Consider the following 22790-nt stretch of genomic DNA (forward strand, 5'->3'; position numbering starts at 1 on the left):
CAAACTTTAACGCAGGGAAAAAACAGACTGAGTCAAAGTCAGGCAGAACAGAATTCAACTAACGGTAGGTAGTTTTACGGTCCGACACCGAGTCTTCATCTGCTGCCAGCTTTATAGAGAGGTGCATGTTGAGTGAAGCCACACCCTGCTGCAGGTGAGTGCACTCAGGAAATCAGCACTGCACTGCACTCGTCCACACCTCACACAGCATGCAGCACACGCCCACCTAGGAAAAAGGAAAGGAGGGAGGGGGAAGGGAAAAATGCTGCCACTAGGCAGAGCCAGAGGTGGAGGTCATGACAGTTAACCTTCAAATAAATCATCAGCTTGTATCAGATGAGTGTATATTTAGATTTATGCATATGCACACGGCCTGTTTTTAGGATGGAGTTCTGCTGACTGAGAGTATATGTAGGTGCCCCTCACAGGATGTTGTGTGTTGAAGAATGATCAAGTCCACCTTGACGTTCTCCAGCAGTGGCTGTGACTGCATATTGCTTCAGTGCTTTTTCTCTTCTCCGGTCTCCAACTGTTATCAATAGAACATGTTTCTTATCTCAGCGCTCAGCATTTCCATGCCAGGGATGTGATGGGCATGTGTACACTCACCATCTTTGCTTTTGTCCTTTTAATTCTTCCTCTAGCCCGTGACATATTGCAATCCCCACAGATGAAGCTGCTGCCCTTTTCCAGGAGACCACGGGACCTGGATTCACTCACTGTTATCTATCTGACCTTTTTGACCTCAATCATTTTGCTCGTGACGACAATTCTTTCCCTCTCTTTCTCGTTATTTTACCCAGAATTATTCCATTCACATTGTTTACAGTTTGTATCAAAACCAGCCAATATCTGCACTTCATTCCAACACACTAAAACCTGTATCAAATCATATGAATCAATAAAACCTAACAATGCTATTTTTCATTACTTGGTTTTTCTCTTTCACGTACCCATTTGATTTTTCATTTTCTTCAACTAAATTTCTCTTTCGTTAGACCAGAACACGCAAAGCACCAGCTCTACCTTGATATTTATAACTTGAGTTGATAATGCAATGATTTTTGACATGTTTGTTTTGTTAATTGTGCCCTTCAATGGTACAAGTTTATGGGGGTCACCCATCTGCTGAAAACAAGTCTTCAGATGTGATTCATCAAACTTTCATTTGTCATTCAATCAATTGAAGGTATTACCCATTTTATTCTATTTTATAACCCCTTTGTTCGCCTGCAGTACTTTACTGAACTCTTATGGGGACCACTTCCCCGGAAGTATAGAAATAGTTAGGACAATTGTGTTTGGTAGATTATTTATTAGCAATCACTCTTAATCAGCTGAAACTCTTAAGTGTGGTGACACATTAGTAAATATCATGCATTTGTAGAGTAAGTAGCAGAGTTGAGTTTATGTGTTGTTCTGTGTTGTGAACAAAGCAACTTTACTTTGCTGATGGCTCTTGGTTGATTTGGCGGACTGGGTGTTTTTAATCTGAAGAAACAAGACAAAGAAAAGACAATATAGATATCAAGTGTGGGTTCCAAACTCAACTGCACAATAAGACAACACTTGCCCATACAGACCAAGTTTATCAGAGACTACTGCCAGAATATATGAATGGAGAGATGTAACCATCTGCCATCTAGGGCTGATGTCATCTGATTGCTAACACAACAACATTGGTTTGACTTACCACAAATTCTGGTGGAAGAATTTGAATCATCCCACATCTCAAAGCAATGTAATAAAGTCAACTGGACTTGTTCATCAGTTTCGGATGATATTTCCCAACCTATCCTCATAGCTTCATGCATTCATGCTGTTCACTTGAATAGCCAGTCTGATCAAGCTAGTTGAATAGGAGACAAAACATCTCCCAAGTCTCAGCCTCTTACGTGAACCAATTTTAATCCCATAGACATATATCCTAGGAGTCACATAGTGGTGACTATTAAGAGAAAGCAAAAATATGTTGTATGCATTCTCCTGAGGCTGTTTGTTAACTTTATTAATTGCGAAATTGGCAGTCTTGTTGCAGCTTGTTATCTTTACACTTCAAACAAACCAACCAGGCAAGATTCAACAGTAAAGAAAACCTGGTGAGCAGAGAGGATTTGGCTTTTTTTTTTTTTTTAAGAGAGAAATCCACATACTCAGCTTTGCTGCTAATCTCAAATATGCAAAAATCCTGACAAATGTGGCACTTTTTAAAAGAAAAATAAACAGGATTTCCACTGATGTAAGATCCATTTCCATGAATCAGTGTTACAAGGAAGATTCTCCCAAACAAAAATGTCCTTCTGTTTAGTGCATAGTGAAGTTAATTGAGTTTGTTACTAAAACTATTAAGCACTTGTAACACAAAAATCAAAAGTATATCTCTACTTTGCTAAAACACAAACACAGCACCTGACATGTCAGTTGACATGACAAGGTTCCAAGTGACAACACTTGTCCATTAAATACAAGTGTTGCATTTAGACAACAGTGGCAGACACACTGACAACAATGTAGCTAGCATGCCAGGCCACAAGTAGGTGCTGTTGCTTGTTTTTGTGAAGAAACCGCACATACAGTACGTGTGTGCAGTACACTATAAATGTTATTAAAGCCCAGAATACTCGACATTCGTAAGGACAGATGACAGATGAATTTGATGCTATCACAGGTGAACATCAACTATAAAACTTCCCATATTGACTATAAAACTATTAAACGGGCTGGGCATTATGCCACTGCAGAAGCCGTTAGGTGTGTTACTCACACATAAGCACGAAAGCTAATTACTATGGTGGTGGTGCGTATGCACAGAAACAGCACTCCATAGCCTCCGACTGTCTCTGTCAGGGGAGTCGGAAGCATGAAAGAGAAGTTCCATTTTGTGAGCCAGTATGAAAAAGTGATGGTTGCAGGGACTCCGAGCACTGCTGACGGACCCCCCCATATACAACAACATTTTTGCAGTTACACTCATTTTCGTTGTTGTGAAAACAGGCCTTAAGCATCTGAGGAAGCAGATGAAGCTTCACATCCAGAAAACTCTAAGCTAAGCACATGAGTCTCAGCAAAACTCATGTTACTTGCTGTAAAATGGAAGAAATGTGTAGAGATATAGGAAGTAGAGGCTCTGAGTGGGGGCTGAGGGTGGTATTGAAGGACTTGTCTGGCACATCAATCAGGCCAGGCAGTTTGACTGTATTCCCCTGAGCAGGACGAATGATAGGACCCACTTTACGGTCCATGTACCTTCCGGCCATTCGATTTTCGTTTTGATGTCAGAGAACGAAAAACCGCTTTCCCGATATGCGTTTCTGAAACAAAAATCGGGAAATAAAATCCGACAGTAATTCTTTATTTCAAGTTTGAGTTGTCGGAAAACCGGAAGTCGAGTCTCTTCTTCGCTTGTTGGGAGAGTAAACAAGGCGCATTGCGTTGCTGCCCGCTTCAGCCTGCCTGTGAGCAGAACCAGACACCCCCACCCATCCACTGACCATCGACACCCCCCCCCCTGCCCAGTCCGCTGCCCCGGGAGTTTTGAACATGGTCCGAGCTCTTTAACGATGGAGTCATTTGGTTGTTTTCGTGGTGGGAAAAGAGTTAGCCTGCGGGAGGAAGACATGTCTGTGGAGAAGGTTTGCAGAATTTTTCAGGTGTGTAAACATAATGTACTATCATAGTAAAAGTTGGGATTCTGATGTTTGTGTGTGCGTGTGTCTGTGTGTGTGGGAGGCGTGGGTTACTATCAGTAATAGCAATAAAACACTATTAAATCCATAATTGGAATTTTTTAATTTTCATTTGTCCTCAGAGTGATGGAAATAAACAGTACTGATTTTTTTTAGGGTTATCTATAGTTTGATTTTTTTTAATAAAAATCACATAATAATTACTAAGTAATCTATTACTAAAATCCGAGCCTATATATTTTTAGTGACTACTTGGGGCGGCGGTGTTGTGCTGTGTTGTTTTGATGACTGAATCAATGAGAGTTTAATGTTGTACAGTTCATTTTCAATGTAATATAGTTTATATTCTTTCCAATTTTCCAGGTTAGTGTTGCAACATCATCACAGATGATGGCAACACTGCCATTTTTCCTGAGGCCTCTGGGAATTTCCCCACCATGAGCCTCACCAACCAAGGACATTATAAGGTGCATGGTGATCAGGGGCCAAGCATGACCCCTGTGAGGAGGGCACCTGTTTCCTTCTCTTTCCCCTCGCCCTCTGTGTCGTCTGCTGGTTCTGGAAGACCCCCACCTTTTGGTACTCCCCGACCAATTGTTTTTTCCAGACCACTGCAAAGGTAAAGGTTACTATTTGATCATGCATTTGACATTTCCAGCTGAAACGTCATTCAAAAATATATGAATGAAAATCCACAACTTCCCTCCAATCAGAACAGAGCTGATTATTATTACTTATTATTTATTATTTGGAATGATTAAATTATGGATTGTGAACTGCTGAATGATTTCATCTTCCTCCGTGAATAAGTGTCTGTCCATTTCATTCCCCAGATCAATCCACATTGCTGAGGTTGTCAATGACAAGCTGACAACCTCAGCTACGGTGGTGGTGCGCTTCTCAGAAGCCGAGGCGACTGTGGAGGGCATCGCCACCAAAGTGAGGGAGGCTTTGGGGGCTGAGGAGGACATTACCCTGGTTGACAGTCAAGGTAATGAAATCCTGGACTCGGAGGGAACAAGAAGTAAGTTGCTAATTCTGAGGCAGGCATCACTTTGGTACATTTCTCACATCAGAATTGAAAATCTCAACAATGCTTGTTCATTCTCGCACAAGTTTATTTACATTATATTAGAAAGTTGTCACTCTGCTGAGCTTCTAAATACAAACGTGAAGTACATTTTTTCTGACTGCTTAGGTGTGCAATACTGGAAGCAGAACTCTAGAAAGATTTTGGCTTTACAACAGAGTTTTCTGGACTTCCAGAGTGGGCCAAAACGAGGTAATGCCACATTTGATCTCAAGCAAAATCTGATTTAGGTTATGAAATATGTTGTGTGCTTTTACATGCACTTACCGAGAAATCTTGAATTATGGCCTGTATTATCCTTCATTCTCTTCAGTTGCTTCTTTTTGTTCTCACATGTAAGTCGAAGAGCTGAAGACGGCCATCTCCAGGACGTCATGCAAAAGGTAGAGGACCTGAAGCAGGCTGCTGAGAGCCTCAAGACATCTCAGACAGCATCAATCAGATGTCTGAAATGGCCAAGCAGAAGGTGACAGAGGCAGATGTCCAGCCAACTAAAGAGGCTTTCACCTGCCTGGTGTGTAAAGGTATGTGGACGTTATGTAGCATAAGTTTAAGATAGAACCTTCAGTGAACTTGGTTTGCAGAACCTCTAATAAACTGTTTAAATGTGATTTTTCTGAATGAGTATTTTTTTTTATTTCAAACCTGGCAGCTATCATGGTGGAGCCCACGTTGGCCAAGTGCTGCAGCTCACTGGTGGGGTGTGGAGCCTGTGTGAGGCAGTGGCTCCTCACTGCAGAACACTGCCTGAAGAGCAGAAGCCCCGACTTCAACAGCAGCATCCATGCTGTGAAGGGTCTGGATGCTGCCTTGGATTTTATTCAATTCATTTGATAGTCTTTTTGAACGGAGCACTTTATTAATCCTTCTGTTGTAATTTTGGATGTTTTTCTGTACATAGTTTTTTTTCCTGCTGTCAATCGAAGTCAAATTTGACTTACCTTTACCATGCGCTTTGTTACACTGTTATACTTTACTGTTTAATCAATTGAGAATAAATTCATGTTTTTTGAAATAGTATGGACTAAATTCACATTTATTTAAAATCCCAGGCATTGGTGAAATATGTTGATTTTGATTCCTTTCTAAATTCCTGAACAAAGTTTTGTCTCAATATTGTGCTGCAAAAAAGAAACAAGATTTAAAGACAAAATAGAAATCCAACATTTTTTCAACTACCTACATTTGTAGAACAAATTCTCACAGAGAATGGATATTTTGTTGAACTCATCTGTGGCCCTTTTCCCTTTGCTTTTTGTATTCACTGCTGACACTAATAAGGTAAGCATCCAGAAAAGGCGTTGAGTTGTCATTGGCATCAAACAGAGGAGTGACGTCCCCAAATGAATCTGAAAATCATCTTCCAGCCTGTTGTCTCGCCTCATCGGTGATGAAAGGGTCGACTCCAAAGCCTGGTCAGGGATGAACCTTTCTCTGCATCGTACCAGTCTGCTGCTACAGATGCACAAGGCAGCAGGTTCTCTGGGCTCTTGATTGGACCGCCACCTGAGGCCAGAACATTTAGGATCCCTCTTACTGCAACACGTTATAATGCGGACACAAGGGTAGCATGTTAGCAACTGAAACAACTTATTTGTAGGACGTCGTGGTCATGATTCCCAGTAGCTGATCGCTAGCTTTTGCGTTAAAGGACCCATATTACACCAATCAACTTTTCTGTGATTTAAACATCATAAAAGTGCTATTTGGGGTTCATATACATCCTCAAAGTGTTTTTTTCATTAATTCCCTCAAGCTCGAGTTGGAGGGCGATCTTTCTCTGTTCTCACTGGTGGGGGAGCTCAACACGTTTATTCTATTTGATGACACGGCACCACCTTGCTGGCGGCACAGAGCTGGAGAAGCCCCGCCTCCAGGAAGATTGACATGTGGAGAAACCAAAACAAGACACGCCCACCGTGCCAAGGAGCACCACAGCCTCTTCTTTCCACGCTATCTCAGTCTATGCTCGCTTCACATTGAACACTGATGTTTTTGTTGCTGTCGATAACTGTTTTCACCATCATGTCCACTTGGAGAAAATGTGTTTTCGGGTGCAAGTATGTGTCCACACTATTTGTCTTGCCGAAAGAAGAAGCAGAGCGGCGAATGTGGCTGGACTTTTTTTTCTTTTCCGCAAAGAATCTGTTTGTTTGCAAGCGACACTTCACCAAAGAAGCTTCTAGAACTACGGTACTTTGAAATTGGACTTACTCAGAAGCTCATCTTGAAACCTGCTGCTATTCCCACAATAAAAGACGAACGAGGGCCGAGATCTGTAAGTACATTATTACAACTGCCAGCGTGAGCTGCTGGCTACGTCACCCAGGGTGTGGAGGAGGCGGCTGTGGGCTGGGCTGCAGTCTCCGTGAGGGTGGAGGAGGTGGAGGAGCTGAGAACCACCCGTTTCATGAGAGGTGACGTCAGCTCAATCCAAGAAATAGCTATAATATCATAAGTTTTGAGTGTTGTATACTGTATCACCCAAATTACTATCCCACATGAGCAGAGGATGGACTGTTAAACATGAAATATAGCAAAATATGGGTCCTTTAAACCATCATGAATAAAGATGGATAAACCAATCCAAGAAGCATACAAATGAAACCACCTAGCACTCTGTGGCCATTCCAGGAGTTGACAAACCAGCAGATGCCAACGCTGGCGACCTGACACGCCAGGGCTGAAACACAGAACCTGACCTGCCCATCTTGCAGACTGATGGCCTCTTGATCCTGCAGATGTGTCAGGCAGGCCTTTATTTTATAGTTGACTCTGTTGTTTACCTATAAAGCCAAGCATACATGGCAATAGCATTTTATTGGAGCTCTGTTTAATATAAATCTAATTTCAGTTCAACAACTTTAATAGGTCACAGCAAGAAAAATATACAAACCTCGACCCAAATCCTCTCAGTGCCGTGGTTCTGAAAGTAAAGACAAAAAAAAAAAACATATTTGAGAATCATGAATAACATGAGTGCATGTAAACAACAATACAGTCAATTTCTCAATGTACCATTTGGAAAAAGAACAGCAATAAAGATAACCTTCAGATGTCTGCAGAAAGACTGGCCTTTCTGTGTTCAATCTGTAGCAGATAGTTTCTCCTGCATGAACGGGCTCAGGTAAAACTCTGTCCCACAGTCTGCTGCAAGTTGATCCCCCAACCCGTACTTCCACACTGCCTCCCTTTAACAATGACAAAAAATAAAAACAATATGAGATGTCAATATGCTTATATGTTTGTGTTTAGGGACAAAACAAAACAGGGTCTCACATCGTGCTGACTTTTCACAACATGTTGACATAAGTTGGAACAAAACCAATTTGTATAGGTGTTCTCCTGGATATTATTACTAGTAACAACCTGATACAGCTCTTTATGCAGTTTATCATCTTTCTAATTCATGGGTTACTTGAATTGATAGGTTGGGCCAACATATGGGAGGAAAATTATGACAGAGTTCCTCTCTTCAGTCCTAGCGACGGGGGGACCTTCTCCCTCTCAGCCCCTCCTACCTTACCTCACCTTACCTCATTCAACAATAGGGGCCAGTGGGCGGGGCCTTGGGTGGGGGGTCCAGACCACTTAACTGTGGTCTGCCCCTTCCCTGACTTTGCACCGCCCACAATTTTAACTACACTTAGTCACGCAGGGTCTTGAGGGGATCAGCTGGCTTTCGGGGTTCTGCCGCTGGGCAGCGGTAGAACGCCTGGACCCCCCACACCCCCCCCGCTACCCCTCAATTTTAAACTGCACCCTAGACACACACATTGCACCACCTCTTCAAAACACAAATACACACATCCACATGCACCCAACACCCCACAGGGTGGGGGGGGGGGGGGGGGGGGGGGGGGTGGGGGCTCCCCCCAGCACCTCCCGCTGTGGTCCCGCCGTGTTCCGGGGTGAGTGCGGCTGGAGTACGGGGGGCACACTCGCTCGGGCGTGGCACCTCCGGGGGGGCTGGGTAGTGGTTCTCCCTCCCTATTCACAGTTGTATTGGTGGAGGACGAGATCCCGTAGTGGCCTGGTGGGGGCCTGGCTGGCGGCCTGGGGAGTGGGGGGCACCCCCCTCCCAACCAAATAAATGTATGTACGTATGTCTGTGTGTGTATGTGTATGCTTGGTGTGTGTGTGTGTGTGTGTGTGTGTGTGTGTCTGTGGGTGTGTAGGCGTATGCTTGGGTGTGGGTGTGTGTGTCGGCTGGGATTAGGTGAGGGAGCGGGGGGGTTTGGGCTCCTGGGGGTTGGAGGGTGGCTGTCCTCCGGCCGGGCCTGGCTGGGCCTTCGCTCTTCCTGGTCTGGGGGGGGCTGGTCTGGGGCTCGGCGGCTGGGGCCTTCTCTGTCCTGCCGGGGTTGGGGGGGGTTGGTGGGGGGATGGCCCCCGGAGGTGCGGCGGGCTCCGCTGTCGGGGCCGGGGGGCCCTGCACTGGCCGGTCCCGGCTTGGCGGCTCGGTCAGGGCCCGGGGCTCTGCGCCCTTTATCCTTCTTCTGTGGGCTCCTCTGGCCTGGGGGGGGGTCCTCTCTGCGTGCTCCGTCTGGTGCCTTCCGGGTTGGGGCGTGGCTCTCCGGGGGGGTTTGTCGGGGCCTCCCTGGGTCCGGTGGGTCGCTGGGTGCCGGAGTGGCGGCGTCCGGCCCTGGTGGCCTTGGGCCCCGGGGTGGTGCTGCGGCCCCCCCACAACAGTTCCATTCACATCCAGAGAACAAACCCCCCCCCCCCCCCCACACACACACACACACACACACACACACACACACACACACACTTCCACTCCTCATTGACGAGATTGTTCTGTTAATTATCAAAATTAAGTTGTTGTTTTTTTCCCTTCCTGTTTTTGTTTGTTTTTGTTTTGTTTTTTTATTTTTGTTTGTTTGTTTGTTGTTGTTTTTGTTTTGTTTTGTTTAGTTTTTTTATGTCCTTTTGTTTTTGCTTTTGTTATAATTGTTGTGATTACTTTGGTTTTTGCTCTGTTGCTGCTCAGGCTGGTTTAAACTCATGGCAGTTGGAAAATATTTAGATCACTGTGGTAACTGTGTTATTAAAAAGAAGAAAAAAATATATGTAGCACTAACAAGGGTATTGTATGTATCTCCCCACCCAGTCTTTCTCTGTCTTTCCTTTCCTCTCCTCTCCTCTCCTCTCCTCTCCTCTATCCTTTCACCCCAACCGGTCCGCAGAATGCCGCCACCTCTGACTCTGGTTTCTGCAAAGGTTTCTTCCTGTTGGAGGAGTTTTTCTTTCCACAGTTGCAAACACACCTGCTTGCTCATGTGGATATGTTGGGCTTTTCTATTTTCTCTATGAAAGCAAATTGGAATGACTGTAATGTATTTAAACATTTCTTTCTTTCAATAAAAAAAAAAAAAAAAAGAACAAAACCATTTTGGAATTACTTGCAATATGTAATACCATACCTGTACACCTCCTCATATATTTTGAGGTTGTTTTTAACTGCCATGATGGAATGGGCAACCAATTTCCCACTGTATCCATTAATGGCTACAACATGGGGACTCCAAACATCACCAATTTCTCATTTTGGTCAATGTGGAGCTTCTGACCAAAAGAGTCAGCCCTGTACGCGACAGGATTGAGGTTCTGGGTTCCCGTAAAGAAAGAAAAATAATAAGAGCTCTAGACATCTGATCATTTCAATAGTGATTATTTTGAAAAAATAAAAGGCTTACATGTTCCGTATTTCGATTTTCAATTTAAAAACGAAGATCAAATTGAAAAAAGGAAAATCGGATCGAATGGCCGGAAGGTACACGGACCCTTTACTCAGTATAAATCACCCTGACCAAAAAATACCACCTCCACATGCATTTAGTCTGCCATGCAGAAACTCTGTCTTTCACGCACACGCACGCACACATTTGAGTTGTGAGGCAGTAATGGGGCCTGCGGTTATATTCACACACACTCTCATCACACTCTGCCTGCTGAATGGATTGCCTCTTCTTGTGAACCCGGCCTTCATCTTTCTTGTACTTTTCTCCTCTTAGAAATAAAAAAAAAAATAAAAATCTCCTGCATGTGACATTTGAAATAGTTCACTGATCTGGCTTCAGAGCAGACACATGGAAGGAACAGTGAAACATGAACACAAAGCATCACCAGATAAACATGACAGGAACAAAAGTGGGCTTGAAAACAGAGATTAAGAGGAAGAAGCTGTGAGACTGATGTTATTTGGAGTCACATGAGGCAACATAAATACATCCACAAATGAGTTCCTGTTCCTTGATGGAAAGCAACAGCTGCCCAGGCTCTGGTGTGTTTGTGACGCTGCATTCTGAAAGGGCATTAAGCTAATGCAGTGAACTCTGGATGTGCATGGGTTTGCTCATCTCAGTGGGCTTCAGCCATTTTCGCCCTCTTCCCTTCACTAACATACATTATCCCATGGCATTTTAATCAAAGAGCAGAAGCTGCTAAATAGAAGGGGATGAATGTTGCTGCTGTCCTGCAAAAACAATTTCTGTTCTATAATATCACTTTTTTTTAAGGATTTCAAGTAGATTTTATGCTTTGCTTTTAATTAGAAAAACAGAAAGTGGTGGTCTCAGTACAATAGCAATAAAATGAAAGGTTTTCTGTGGATTTAGCAGAGTCAAAGCCAGCAGATGCAGAGCAGCCTCAATGTGAAGGTTCCCATTCTCAGTGTTAACAAATCTTTTTCAAGAAATGCGGGTCCCACATCAAATTTCAGCCTCCTCAGCACTCCGACAGGCTCACTGGCCCTGTGCTAGGTTTTGCAAAAGCAACAGTAGGCGGGTGGGTGAGCTGGAGTTACTATGAGCTCGTGTTTGCTTTAGGATAAGCTAAGATATTCACAAGTCTCTGCAAACCTCATTGGAACCACAAACAAGAAAATGTTTCTGCAGGGGAAAAATACACACACTGGTCCATCCCAGCATGGTGCACGAGTGAATAGGTTTACTAACTTTATTTTCACATTTACTCTCATAAATGTCCTCTATAATTTGTGTTAACCGATTCGTTATCACTTTTCGAAACAGGACCAACTTCTGGGCCCAAGTGTCCCTTCCCCTCATCTGTCAGCACAATGCCATGTGGTGTTGTGTGATGTTTGACTGGGGTAATGCATCTCTCTGTAGTTAATTTGCACCAATTTCTTTTCCCTTTCGTGAAAGTTTTTGGGTTGTGTGTTGACAAAGCTACTCGAGAAAACTCAGGAATATTGTTTGATTTGTATATTCTTCTGCCACTTGAAGCTTTGTGTCAACCTTCACCGTCTGTGATGTTATTTTCCAGACAAGACTCACATGTTAACAGTCCCTCTATTTGTGCTCTTTCTTTTTTGACTCTGCCCATATTTGCCGCTATCGACAGAGACGTGCGCTGTCAACAATGGTGGCTGTGACAGAACATGCAAAGACACAGCCACCGGGGTGCGCTGCAGCTGTCCTGTGGGGTTCACCCTGCAGCCCGATGGCAAAACCTGCAAAGGTGAGTGAAGATGCTGAAGAATGTGTGAATGTGCTGTGTTGGTGAGGTTGGTGAGTTTGCTGCAATAGTCAGTGGTCCGGGCTCACCTGACCTTTCTGCTGAGATCTGAGTGATCTGGAGCCCCCGGGGTACAACACCCCTCACTTCTTGCTGCCCTAAGCTCCAGCCATGGTCACTGGCATTGCTTATTGTTGATTTTTGCAGTTGAGTTTTTGCCCGTCCAATGGGCTGGTGATGATATCAATGACGGTGATCAAAGAATAGGATGGCCTTAACATGGGCATCATAGTCACAAATAAACTATTATAGCAATTTGGCTAACCTCTCCAGGGGTCTCAAACTCCGGCCCTCGAGGGCCGCAGCCCTGCACGATTTGCATGTCTCCCTGCTTCCACACAGCTGATTGCAATAAGCAGCTCGTTATCTGGCTTTGTGCTGAATGTGGTGACGAACCATCAGGACATTCAGGGGAGGGAGACGTGGAAAACATGCAGGGCTACGGCCCTAGAGGACTGGAGTTTGAGACCCCTGCTCTAAACAAATACTGTGAATTGGATTAACTTGTGGGTTCAAAGTGAGTCACACAGTGGTCAGTAAGGTTACAATATTCTCAAGCAAAGCAACCATTTACACAAGTGTTTAGTAAAGCTAAACAAATGTTATTTTGAGCCTTTCACATTCTTACACTATACCGGTGTAAACTGACAGCAGGCTGGAGTTCAGAGACGTTGTAATGGATGCTTTAACCTCCTACTCTCAGTTGCTGGCCACCAAACTTCATGCGATCAGAGACGAAGGACTCGCAATAGAAACAATGCCTCAGTAATGTGTCGCCAGCATGGCTGCTTGCATCTATGAATGTAGGTATGCTCTTATAAATCTTATAATGGTGTGTGCATGTGTGTGTACACACACACACACACACACACACACACACACACACACACACACACACACACACACACACACACACACACACACACACACACACACACGCACACAGTGAAGCAGTCTGAGAATGTTGCATGAAGGTGATAAAATACTAGATCTGTCTCAACTGAACCAGGCAGACGAAAAATTGGTAAACTTTGATATTTGAACAGTGGGGCCCAGGGTGCCCTCACCCGGTGTCCGTCTGTCTGTCTGTCACTTCATCATCATTCTTTATTTCAGACTCTTAGGTCTATACAAAAACTGGAAAAAAAAAAAAAAAAAAACTAAAAACAAGAAACACAAAAATGAAGTACAATATTATAGTCCATATAAGCACTGCGTGCAGTACCTCCACATCCAAATGTATACCTTGCGGAGCAAGCTACTGAACCCATACAGCTCCCAATGGAATTCATTCAATTTCATATAGAATTCCCTCATTCTTCCCTATGTGAAGTATGGGATGCAATTACGGGGAAATAGTTAGAAATCAAACGTCAAATAAATTTTTTTTTACTGCAGAAAAAGGCCATTAGAATCATAAATCGAACTGATCCAACATATGCAAGTGCTGCTTGAAGCTTAGCAGCCAGGTGAGGGAGGGATTATTCCGGAGGAAGAAGCGATATGGCCTGAAGTGCTGCACAGCCATGACCACAGTCAGCAGCTCCCGTTGTTTCATGCAGTAGTTCCTCTCAATGCGGCTCAGGGCGCTGCTGAAGAATGCCACCGCACACTCCTGCTCCTCCCCCTGCTACGCCAACACCACTCCAACTCCTGTGTTGCTGGTGTCCATGTCCAAGATGAACGGTCGGCGAGGGTCTGGAAAGGCCAGGACTGAAACTTTAGTCAGGGTTGTCCGGAGCTGCTGGAACACGACTGCACAGGTGTCATCCCATTAGTACGGCTGTCCTTTATTCGTCAGGTGGTGGAGCGGACTGGCGATTGTCTCGAAGCATCTGGTGAAGCACCTGGAGTAGGATACGAGTCCCAGGAAGCTCCGCAGCTCACTGACGTTCGTGGGGGAGGACCAGTCTTAACTGTGGCCACCTTGGCTGGGTCTGTGGCCACAGTTGTGCGCGATGTGGCCGGTCTCGCTACACCTGTGGCAGCAGAAGTTTGAGCACTGTGGACCTCATCTGGGCAAAGGCATCCGGTGCTGGGGTAGTGTTCTCGGTGACTGGACCCAGCAGCCTTCGTTCCACGCTCACGTCCAGGAGAGTTGAAGACAAAACACCAGCCTTGATGACTGGGTGTCTGGGAATCCGAAATGTAGATTAGATTTGTTTTTGTTCAGGCGATTCAGCTTCATCTTTCAACCTTGAGTATCCCTGGGCTTCATGCTAGTCCAAATCGTGGCCCCCCCCAATTATTTATTTTTTTAGCATTTCCAGCAGAGTTGGCTCCAATGGTTCCAATTTCGCGTAAACGTTCAAGAGTTGTGAGTTGAGTCAAAGTTAAAGTCAAAGTCAAAGTCAAAGTCAGCTTTATTGTCAAGTGTGCTAATATGCATGACATACAGCACAGATGAAATTTCAGTCCTCTCGGACCCACAGTGCAAAAGGACTGAAATTTCATCTGTGCTGTATGTACTCTTGAGTTGGTTTATCACATGAGTCTGAGCGTTCAAAGCTCGGCACAGTCCTTCAGTGACGATAGGCAGCCTTCCCAATGCAGCAGCCTGCGTCTTCTCAACTTTGTGATAGATCAGAAAGCCGCCAGCTCCAATCAGCAGCATACCTGCTATCATGAATCCCAACATGTAGAGGTCCTCCACATCCTCGATGGAAAGAATGGCCAAACACAGTGACCTCCAGGAACCCCAGGAATCCAGCTGCAAACATCCCATTGAGACATGCAGGCTCTTTGCCAGATCGTCGTGTCGTAAAAAATTTGGTCGATCGCATTGAGAGACCAGCTGATCAATTCCATGGTTCCGGTTAAATTCGGATGCGGGTCTGAAGAGAGGCTCTTGAAAGATCAGACACAGGACAGTACAGGACGGGAGCAGTAAGCGGAGAAGACAAGGGGGAGAGGAGAGAAGAGAGAAGCGTCCGCCTTCGCGGAGAGCCGGAAGAGAGACACTGGATGACACTGGAAGCATACAATTTACATACGAAGAGGAAACAAACAGGACCCTTTCCTTTGTGGACATGAACATTCACCAGACAAGATGGCAGTATAAAAATCACAGTATAAAGAAAACCCACACACACGGCCCAGTACCTCCTCTGGACATCAGAACACCCCACAGCACACAAACCTCATGTTGTCAGAACACTGCGGTCAGGCCATAATAACATGAATTACACAAACAAGAGGAGGAAAAACACATCAAGAATGCACTCACATCGTGTCAGTATCTGAAATGGGCCATAAACAAAATAAGACAAGTTGAGAATAAAGAAATGAATAAAGAAAGAAAAACAAAACACACAGACAAACCAGATAAGGACAAAAACATGATTGCTTGTGCTCATCCAGTAGTGATTGGATGTAACAAACCCCCGACAAGCATATTGGTGTGCATTTGCAATATGAAGTTCTTGCCTGTTATTATATGCATAAACATTGATTATATCAGGCCCTATATTGTAATAAGACATTGTTTTTTGCATACAGATCCTACAGCCTTATCGTGGGAATTCCAGACCACATCGCTGTGGTTGCTCTCACCTTACATGACTGCTGCAGTGCTGACAGTCCCCCACACTAACTAATGAAGGCTCTATTACTGCTCAGTAAAACAGAGTGTGTTCTTTCACCGACATGCTGCCGTGGACTGTTTGTTATGAAACAAAATTAAGTGTTGGGGTCATTTAATGCCCGAATAAATACACATTGCCTCCCGGCCTCATGTCCGTGCTCTCCACATTCAGCACCCTTGCGAAGAAAGTCAGCGCACTCCAAGAAAACTAGATCCCCTGTTCTCCATGTGTAATTATTTGTGGAGGCTCGAGTTTCAGCAAATGTATTCCATTTAATTGCTTTTCACTGCAAGTATTTGGTAAAACTATACAGCTCCTCTGCATTGGGTGTAGCTTTACATTCCAAATCAGCGAGGATTCTAGTGGTTTAAACAGACAAAAGAGTTTCCATTTCTGTCAGGATTGCACAGTCTTACATCATAGCCCACTGTTTTTGACCTAGGGTCCTTTTTTTCTCAATCCCATGCCTGGCCGATGAGCTGCAGCACCAACATTCCACAGGCAGCTGAGCCCAACAGCAGCTTCAATGTCTCTTCGGGAGTCAGGTTTCTCAATCCAAACACTGGGCTTCTTGAGCACAGCTCAGAGGCTCACAGAGGAGCAGGCGAGGGGTGGAGGGCTTGTTTCCTTTGGCCCAGGTAAATGTGTGCAAGCCTTCTCATTTGGCCCTCAATATCGTCCCTGGAAGAAGAATTAATTCTTTGAAGGTCATCATTCAAATATCAGGTGATTCAATTAAAATTCCATCCTACAAGAGGCCTACTATTAAAGCTATTGATATTTGGTGTGAAAAAAAATTGAAGAATATTTTTTCCAAACCAATGCAGACATTTTTTGCTGATTTAGCAGTCTCAAAACTTAGCAAGATTTTCCAGTGCACAGATTCTGTAACAAACTGACATTTCTTGTTCTTTGGAAACTTCTTCACCAGTGATGATACAGCTATACTCCCAACAAAACACCAGATTTTCCATTCCCCCCAAAAAAGAGGATACGCGAACAATGGAACACAGAAGCTAGTCTTTAGCATCTGCTTCTTGTGTGTCTCTACTCACGGACCGTTTCTCAAAGAAGTTAATGTGAATGTGACTTGCTTTGTAAAACGTCAGGAGTCGTCAGATGGTGTTCAGTTACTGTGTGATGTTGTCTTTGATGTGATATGTGTAGGATTGTGAGTTAACTAGTTAGTAAAGCAAAGATTAGCATGCAGACCCTGTGTCTGTGGCAGAGCTAACGTTGGTTTACAAGTTAATAACTGCTACTAATATCATTATTAGGGATGAGCCAGATTATTAGGGAGAATCTGGTACGGATAATGCATTTTTGACGAGTATGAGCACAATACGAGTAAAGCTCGTCAATATCCGTGCTCGTGCTGAAGGAAAATCCTCATTTGGTAACTGAAAGTCTTCACGTTCTGTGATTGGCCAGTCACACACAGAGTCCGCCCCTCCCCACAGACACACATCTCTGCAGGAAGCTCTCACACACAGAGTGAGTGTCGCTCCCTTCAGTACCCCTAAGGTTTTCTTCAGCCCGCCTATATTTTGGTTTGTATGATATTTAAGGTCACTTGGTGAACTTGTTTCATAATGTATGCGGTGCATTTGACAAGACAGAGCTGAAAACACCTCGTGTCACGTCGGACACTGCCTCCACTCCGGTCGCGCTTTTTTTTTTGCTTGCTCTTAGTTTGGTTGATGTAAAGTCAGTTGGAAAACTTTGCTTGTACTGAAGGCAGTGCTTTTGAGAAGAATACAGTGAACAGGGATGACATTATTTCCCTATTTGCCACCACTTGATGTTTACATGAATCACCAAGTTGACCCAGATCACTAAAAAATAAACAGTCTTCCAGACCACTTACATACATTATACACGTTATATAGCTGAACACACAAAGCAGCCTATATTAATATGTTTTTTGTATGTGTCAGTTCATAAAAATAAATATATCATATATCATAAACTCCTGTAAAATGTCAGGAGTCGTCAGATGGTGTTCGGTTATGGTGTGATGTTGTCTTTGATGTGATATGTGTAGGATTGTGAGTTAGCTAGTTAGTAAAGCAAAGATTAGCATGCAGACCCTGTGTCTGTGGCAGAGCTAACATTGGTTTACAGGTTGATAACTGCTCCTAATATCATTATCTATAGAACTCAATCACTGTAACAGAACCAACACATCTTCATAAAGTTAAACAGTTCTATCATAGCATCAGGTTTAACTAATCTCAGGTAAAGCCCAGTTGTTGTTCCCACTTCCTTGAAGGAGTTCAGTTGTGGTCCTGCTGGAGGGAAGCTGGTGTCTTCTCCTGTAGTTAGCACCTCCTGCTAACTGTGGTTGCTGGTTCTGCAGGCTGAGGAGAAGAAGATGAAGTTGATGTTTCAGGAGTCCTTCTTTGCAGCTCCTGGTTGTTCCTTTTGTCCAGACTGAGGAGCTGGTCGCTCAGGTCTGTGATGGTTTTCCTGCTTGTTCAGGAAAATACAAAGAAGTTCTGTGAGGTGTTGTTTCCCTGGTCCCGTCCTGGAGGAACCGGGTGGTTCTCCTTGGAGATCAGACTCTGGGTGCTGGTCTCTGGATCAGGGGAAGGTCTGACCCTCGTGGTTGGGTCAGCCGAAGAGTTGAGGAGTGAAGGCCTCTGGTTGCAAGAGCGTCTGGTGTTAGCTGTATGCTAACGCTGGGTGAGTTGAGCTGCTGGGAGCGGCTCTTCAGCAACCCAACTACTTGGAGTTTGCTTTGCAAGAGAGAGAGAAGCCTGGCTTCGCAGGCTCTTTGTTCCACGTGTGGATTCAGAGGTGTCAAAGCCTGAGAGCTTCAACTAATCAGTGACTGGCTGATTGCATGGGAGAAGAGTCTTGTGAGCAGAAAGGGGGGAAGGAAGGTCCTGCAGAAGGCCCTCCACCCCCACTGGGTGTGATGGTCAATCACATTCCTGGGTCAGAATTCATGTCATGACTGCGTCTCGTGACAAATGAATATTGTCTCTCCCCAGAAATGAACAAACTTTCTGTGGTCCTGTTGACATTCCAACAGTATCCAGCTCAACCCTAGTCATTATGATGAATGGCTACAAAGCACTGTTACTGTGCATGTGCCCCACCCCCATGGTGGACTCAATAGTGGTATGACTCTTAGTCCATAACATAATTTGATAGTTGATATGTGTAGTTTATTAGTTCAGATTCACCTTCAATATCAAATTCTCCATCTGTCCATATGTCAGTGACTCTCGATTGTCTTAACGTTCATAGCATATTGTTCTCTGCACCCACGTACGTATGGCTTCATTACAGAAACAACTCACAGCACCACTTCAAGGCCTGAAATGGTATTTGTGTCTCTGTAAATACAAAACTTTTCTTCATGAATGAGACATTGTCACTTGGAACGTGGTGGTGTAACTGGTGCCCGAATTTTCCAAGAGTGCCAGTGATAGTGACACAATGGGCATGATGTACACGAAAGGCGACGCACAGGAAGTGACACGAGACGCGCACCGACAGGAATTGACGTAGCGGAACCCACTCCCCAGAAATGACGCAAGACAGCAGTAATTCGCGGAATAGATGCACATTTATCGTTTCTTTTTACAACAGAGGATTGCCTTCTCATAAGGTAAGGAATTGGCTTGTTATCTATATAGAAATGATCAGCCTGCACTGATAAGAAGCAGTAGTTTATCAGTGTTAATGAGAGTAGGAGTAGATTTGTGGTTAAGTTTGAAGCAATGAAAGTTTAAGTTGCTCTTTCTATCCTCTTTCCTTGTTTTGGTGTATTAAGTGTCATTTCTTGCCTTGTGAAAACTTCCACCAGTAACTTTTGGTGTGTTAAAATTCGAATGTACCGACATTGACCTGCACCAGTAATTGTATCATGCTGTATTACTGGATGTATACAACGTGCTTGCTGCTGTGTTTTATATATATATATATATATATATATATATATACATTCTTTTCTATACAGGTAGTAATGGATTACCTGTTATGGTGTTACATTATTAGGATACAAACATTTTTTACTGTAATCCTTTACAATACATAAATAAATGTGTAATCTCATTACAGGTATATTTGATAAAAACTGGGATTACTGAGCAGAATTACAATAGAAAATCAGATGGAATAAACGAGAAATGCAGCTGTCACATGCACCATCCACTGGCATTGCGATACTTCACTTTTTTTTTTCTTTTTTTCTTAAGTCTGCTCCTTGACTCAGTAGGGGTCAGGTCCAGCAGGTTGTTCAGTTATTATCAATGAGTGATTGATGCTGCCAGATACAGTCTCTCATCAAACATTCATATTTAGTCCCAAAAATAAACAACATTAAAACCAACAAGAAAATGGGACAAGAGAGAGAGAGAATGTGTATTTTGGAAAAGATGGGCAAATTTTCTTGAATAGAAATTGAAAGCTTTATTTGTATTCTGGTTTTGATTCTTTAAAAAAAAAAAAAAAAGAACATCAGTGTTAGACACCTGATTCGTTACTGAGTTTTGATAGTTCAAAACTTGTTCAGTGCAATTTATGTATGCTGTGCATACGATGTATCAACACACTGAGCAGATGACATATTCTATTCTTTCTTGTCTTTATTTTTTTATGTTTGCTGGTGAAGTAATCCAAAAGTAACTAAAAGCACTCCGTTACATTACTTTTCTATTTTAGTACTTAGAGTAAGTGTATATCTATCTATCTATCTATCTATCTATCTATCTATCTATCTATCTATCTATCTATCTATCTATCTATCTATCTATCTATCTATCTATCTATCTATCTATCTATCTATCTATGTATATATATATATATATATATATTCTTTTGTATGAAGGTTTGCATCAGACATGGGGAACAGGCTTTTTTTTCTTTGCCTTCTTTTCCCACCTGAAGGAATCCAGACTAATTCTCATTCTATTTAATCGAGCGCAATCAGGTTCTGGAAAGTGTCTAGGAATTTGTTTGTGCTGAGTCTCTATCCCTGTTTCCTCCCGTCGCCTTTACATATGTGCGTGAATTTTTTTCCACTTCGAGCGTTTTTTCTTTGACGGACTCCGCAACTTTTTTTTCTCTCTCCGCTGTGATTTTTAACCAATGTTAAGCTACTTTTTTCAAAGGAACTATGTGGCTTTATGTGTAAAAAGACATTATTATTCATCCTCAGTCACTAAAATGTGACTAATAATTAATTTATTATAATAAGGCATCTAAATAGGAAGAATCTACCTGGGATGAAACTTTCTATCATTGCATTCACATGAGAAAATGATTAAAGGTTACCAAAGAGATAGAAATTTAAAATCAAATGTGTAACAGACTGCAATGAATCATTTAGATGTTTGTCTCTAAAGTTAAATGTTTATGTCTGTTTGTGCCACTCATAGAGAACTGAATTGCAATGGGCAAATCTCTTCTGCACAATTCTGCACATTTCTCTTCACACCCACATTTAAGAAAGAATTTCACACACTAAAAATATGCAAGAAACAATTGAGGTAACATATATACAGGCTATGAATATAAAAACTTAAGAAAAGTATAAAAAGATAAATAATGTAAACACTGTAGTGAAATCAACACAGTAAAGTGAACTGAAAGTTATAACAAATATAAATGATGATTATTGACTTGTTCTTTTTTCAGAGGCAAGCTTCTATTTCAAATTAAATTAAACCAAAATATTGTGAATAAATTTTTTATCCAGACACAGAAATGCTGGAATGAATGCAGTGCAAACTTTGCAAAGGTTGGCTGCATGTAGGCGGTGCCTCAAAATCCCACAAACATCTGGACGGGTCATCCAGCTGTGGATGTAAGACAACGAATGAGGCACAAGGTACTGCAACAATAGTTTGTACAGTTATTCAATAGATGTGTGTCGTATGGCAGAAATGACTGAACCACTTGGTGAGATGTTTATTCTGCACTCTGTGTTGATGTTGTGTCTTTATATGAGATTACTACTTTCATAAAGGTTTAATCATCAACAGTAGTTTGATGATCACATTGTCAAAGTAAAATATCAACTGATTCTGCATCTTGTCTACAGTTGGCGATTAATATTGTTTAAATCACAGAAACAATGATTCCCAGACAGTTTTGACTTTAATCAAAGTGGAACTTTTCCAATGCGTCTTTTCATTGGATTTCACAATGTATTTTTCTCTGTTGAAGGAGGAGGGGGATCCTCACTGTGTTTTCCAGAGAGTAGATCAAGGTGAGTGAAACAAACTGTGCTGTTAGTGATTCTATTCTCTTGTGCTAATATATGTTCTCTCTTCTCTCTTTGCTTTTTGGCTTCAGAGATTCCATGATGATCTGACAGAGTTGATTGTCCGTTCAGACAGAAAATACCTCTGGAAGTCTGCAGTACATCTGCAATACATACGTACATACGTCTGCATCACCTGCCCTCAAGCAGCACATCATAATGAGGATGTTGCCATTCAGTGACCAGCAGGTAATAAAAAATATCTTTAAACAAGTTTGAGAGTTTTTATGTAACATAAGCTCATTTTGTTTACTTTTATTCCTCTGTATTACAACAGATCTTCGAGCTGGTGAAAGAGGTTGAGGATATCACAGGAATCAAGGAGGATCTGAGACTCATCGATTATGTTTTTGATGTTATACTTCCAGAAGTAAGATCATCAATGAAATGGAGGACATCATAGAAGTAGAGTGGTCAGTATTTTTGTCTTTTGAAACCTGTCTACATGCACCTTGTCAGTGTTTTTCACATCATCATCAACATCCTGATGGGCTCAGGTCACACAAGGCTTGAGGCAGGGGTCATCATAGCCAGAGGGAGAAAGTTTTAATACTCTCACAGGCTAACAAACCGTGCATGATGAACAAGAGTCTGAATGCATCCGGTGATGTGTA

At 43.0% G+C, this 22790-nt stretch overlaps 2 protein-coding genes across 3 annotated transcripts in view; both read left to right on the forward strand.

Annotated features, from left to right (window-relative positions):
* The window catches only part of mpped1 (metallophosphoesterase domain containing 1), a gene marked incomplete at both ends in the record, with an annotated part of 407823 nt that overhangs the window by 102569 nt on the left and 282464 nt on the right, over positions 1-22790 (forward strand). The window lies entirely within an intron of this gene.
* The window catches only part of scube1 (signal peptide, CUB domain, EGF-like 1), a 174519-nt gene that overhangs the window by 90571 nt on the left and 61158 nt on the right, over positions 1-22790 (forward strand). For both annotated transcript variants that reach the window (XM_080518490.1, XM_080518491.1), the window contains one exon: positions 12142-12258. In XM_080518490.1, coding sequence (XP_080374616.1) covers positions 12142-12258 — 117 coding nt within the window. The remainder of the gene's footprint in view (positions 1-12141; positions 12259-22790) is intronic.

The sequence above is a fragment of the Blennius ocellaris genome (genome assembly GCF_963422515.1).
Source record: "Blennius ocellaris genome assembly, chromosome: 22".
NCBI lineage: Eukaryota > Metazoa > Chordata > Actinopteri > Blenniiformes > Blenniidae > Blennius > Blennius ocellaris.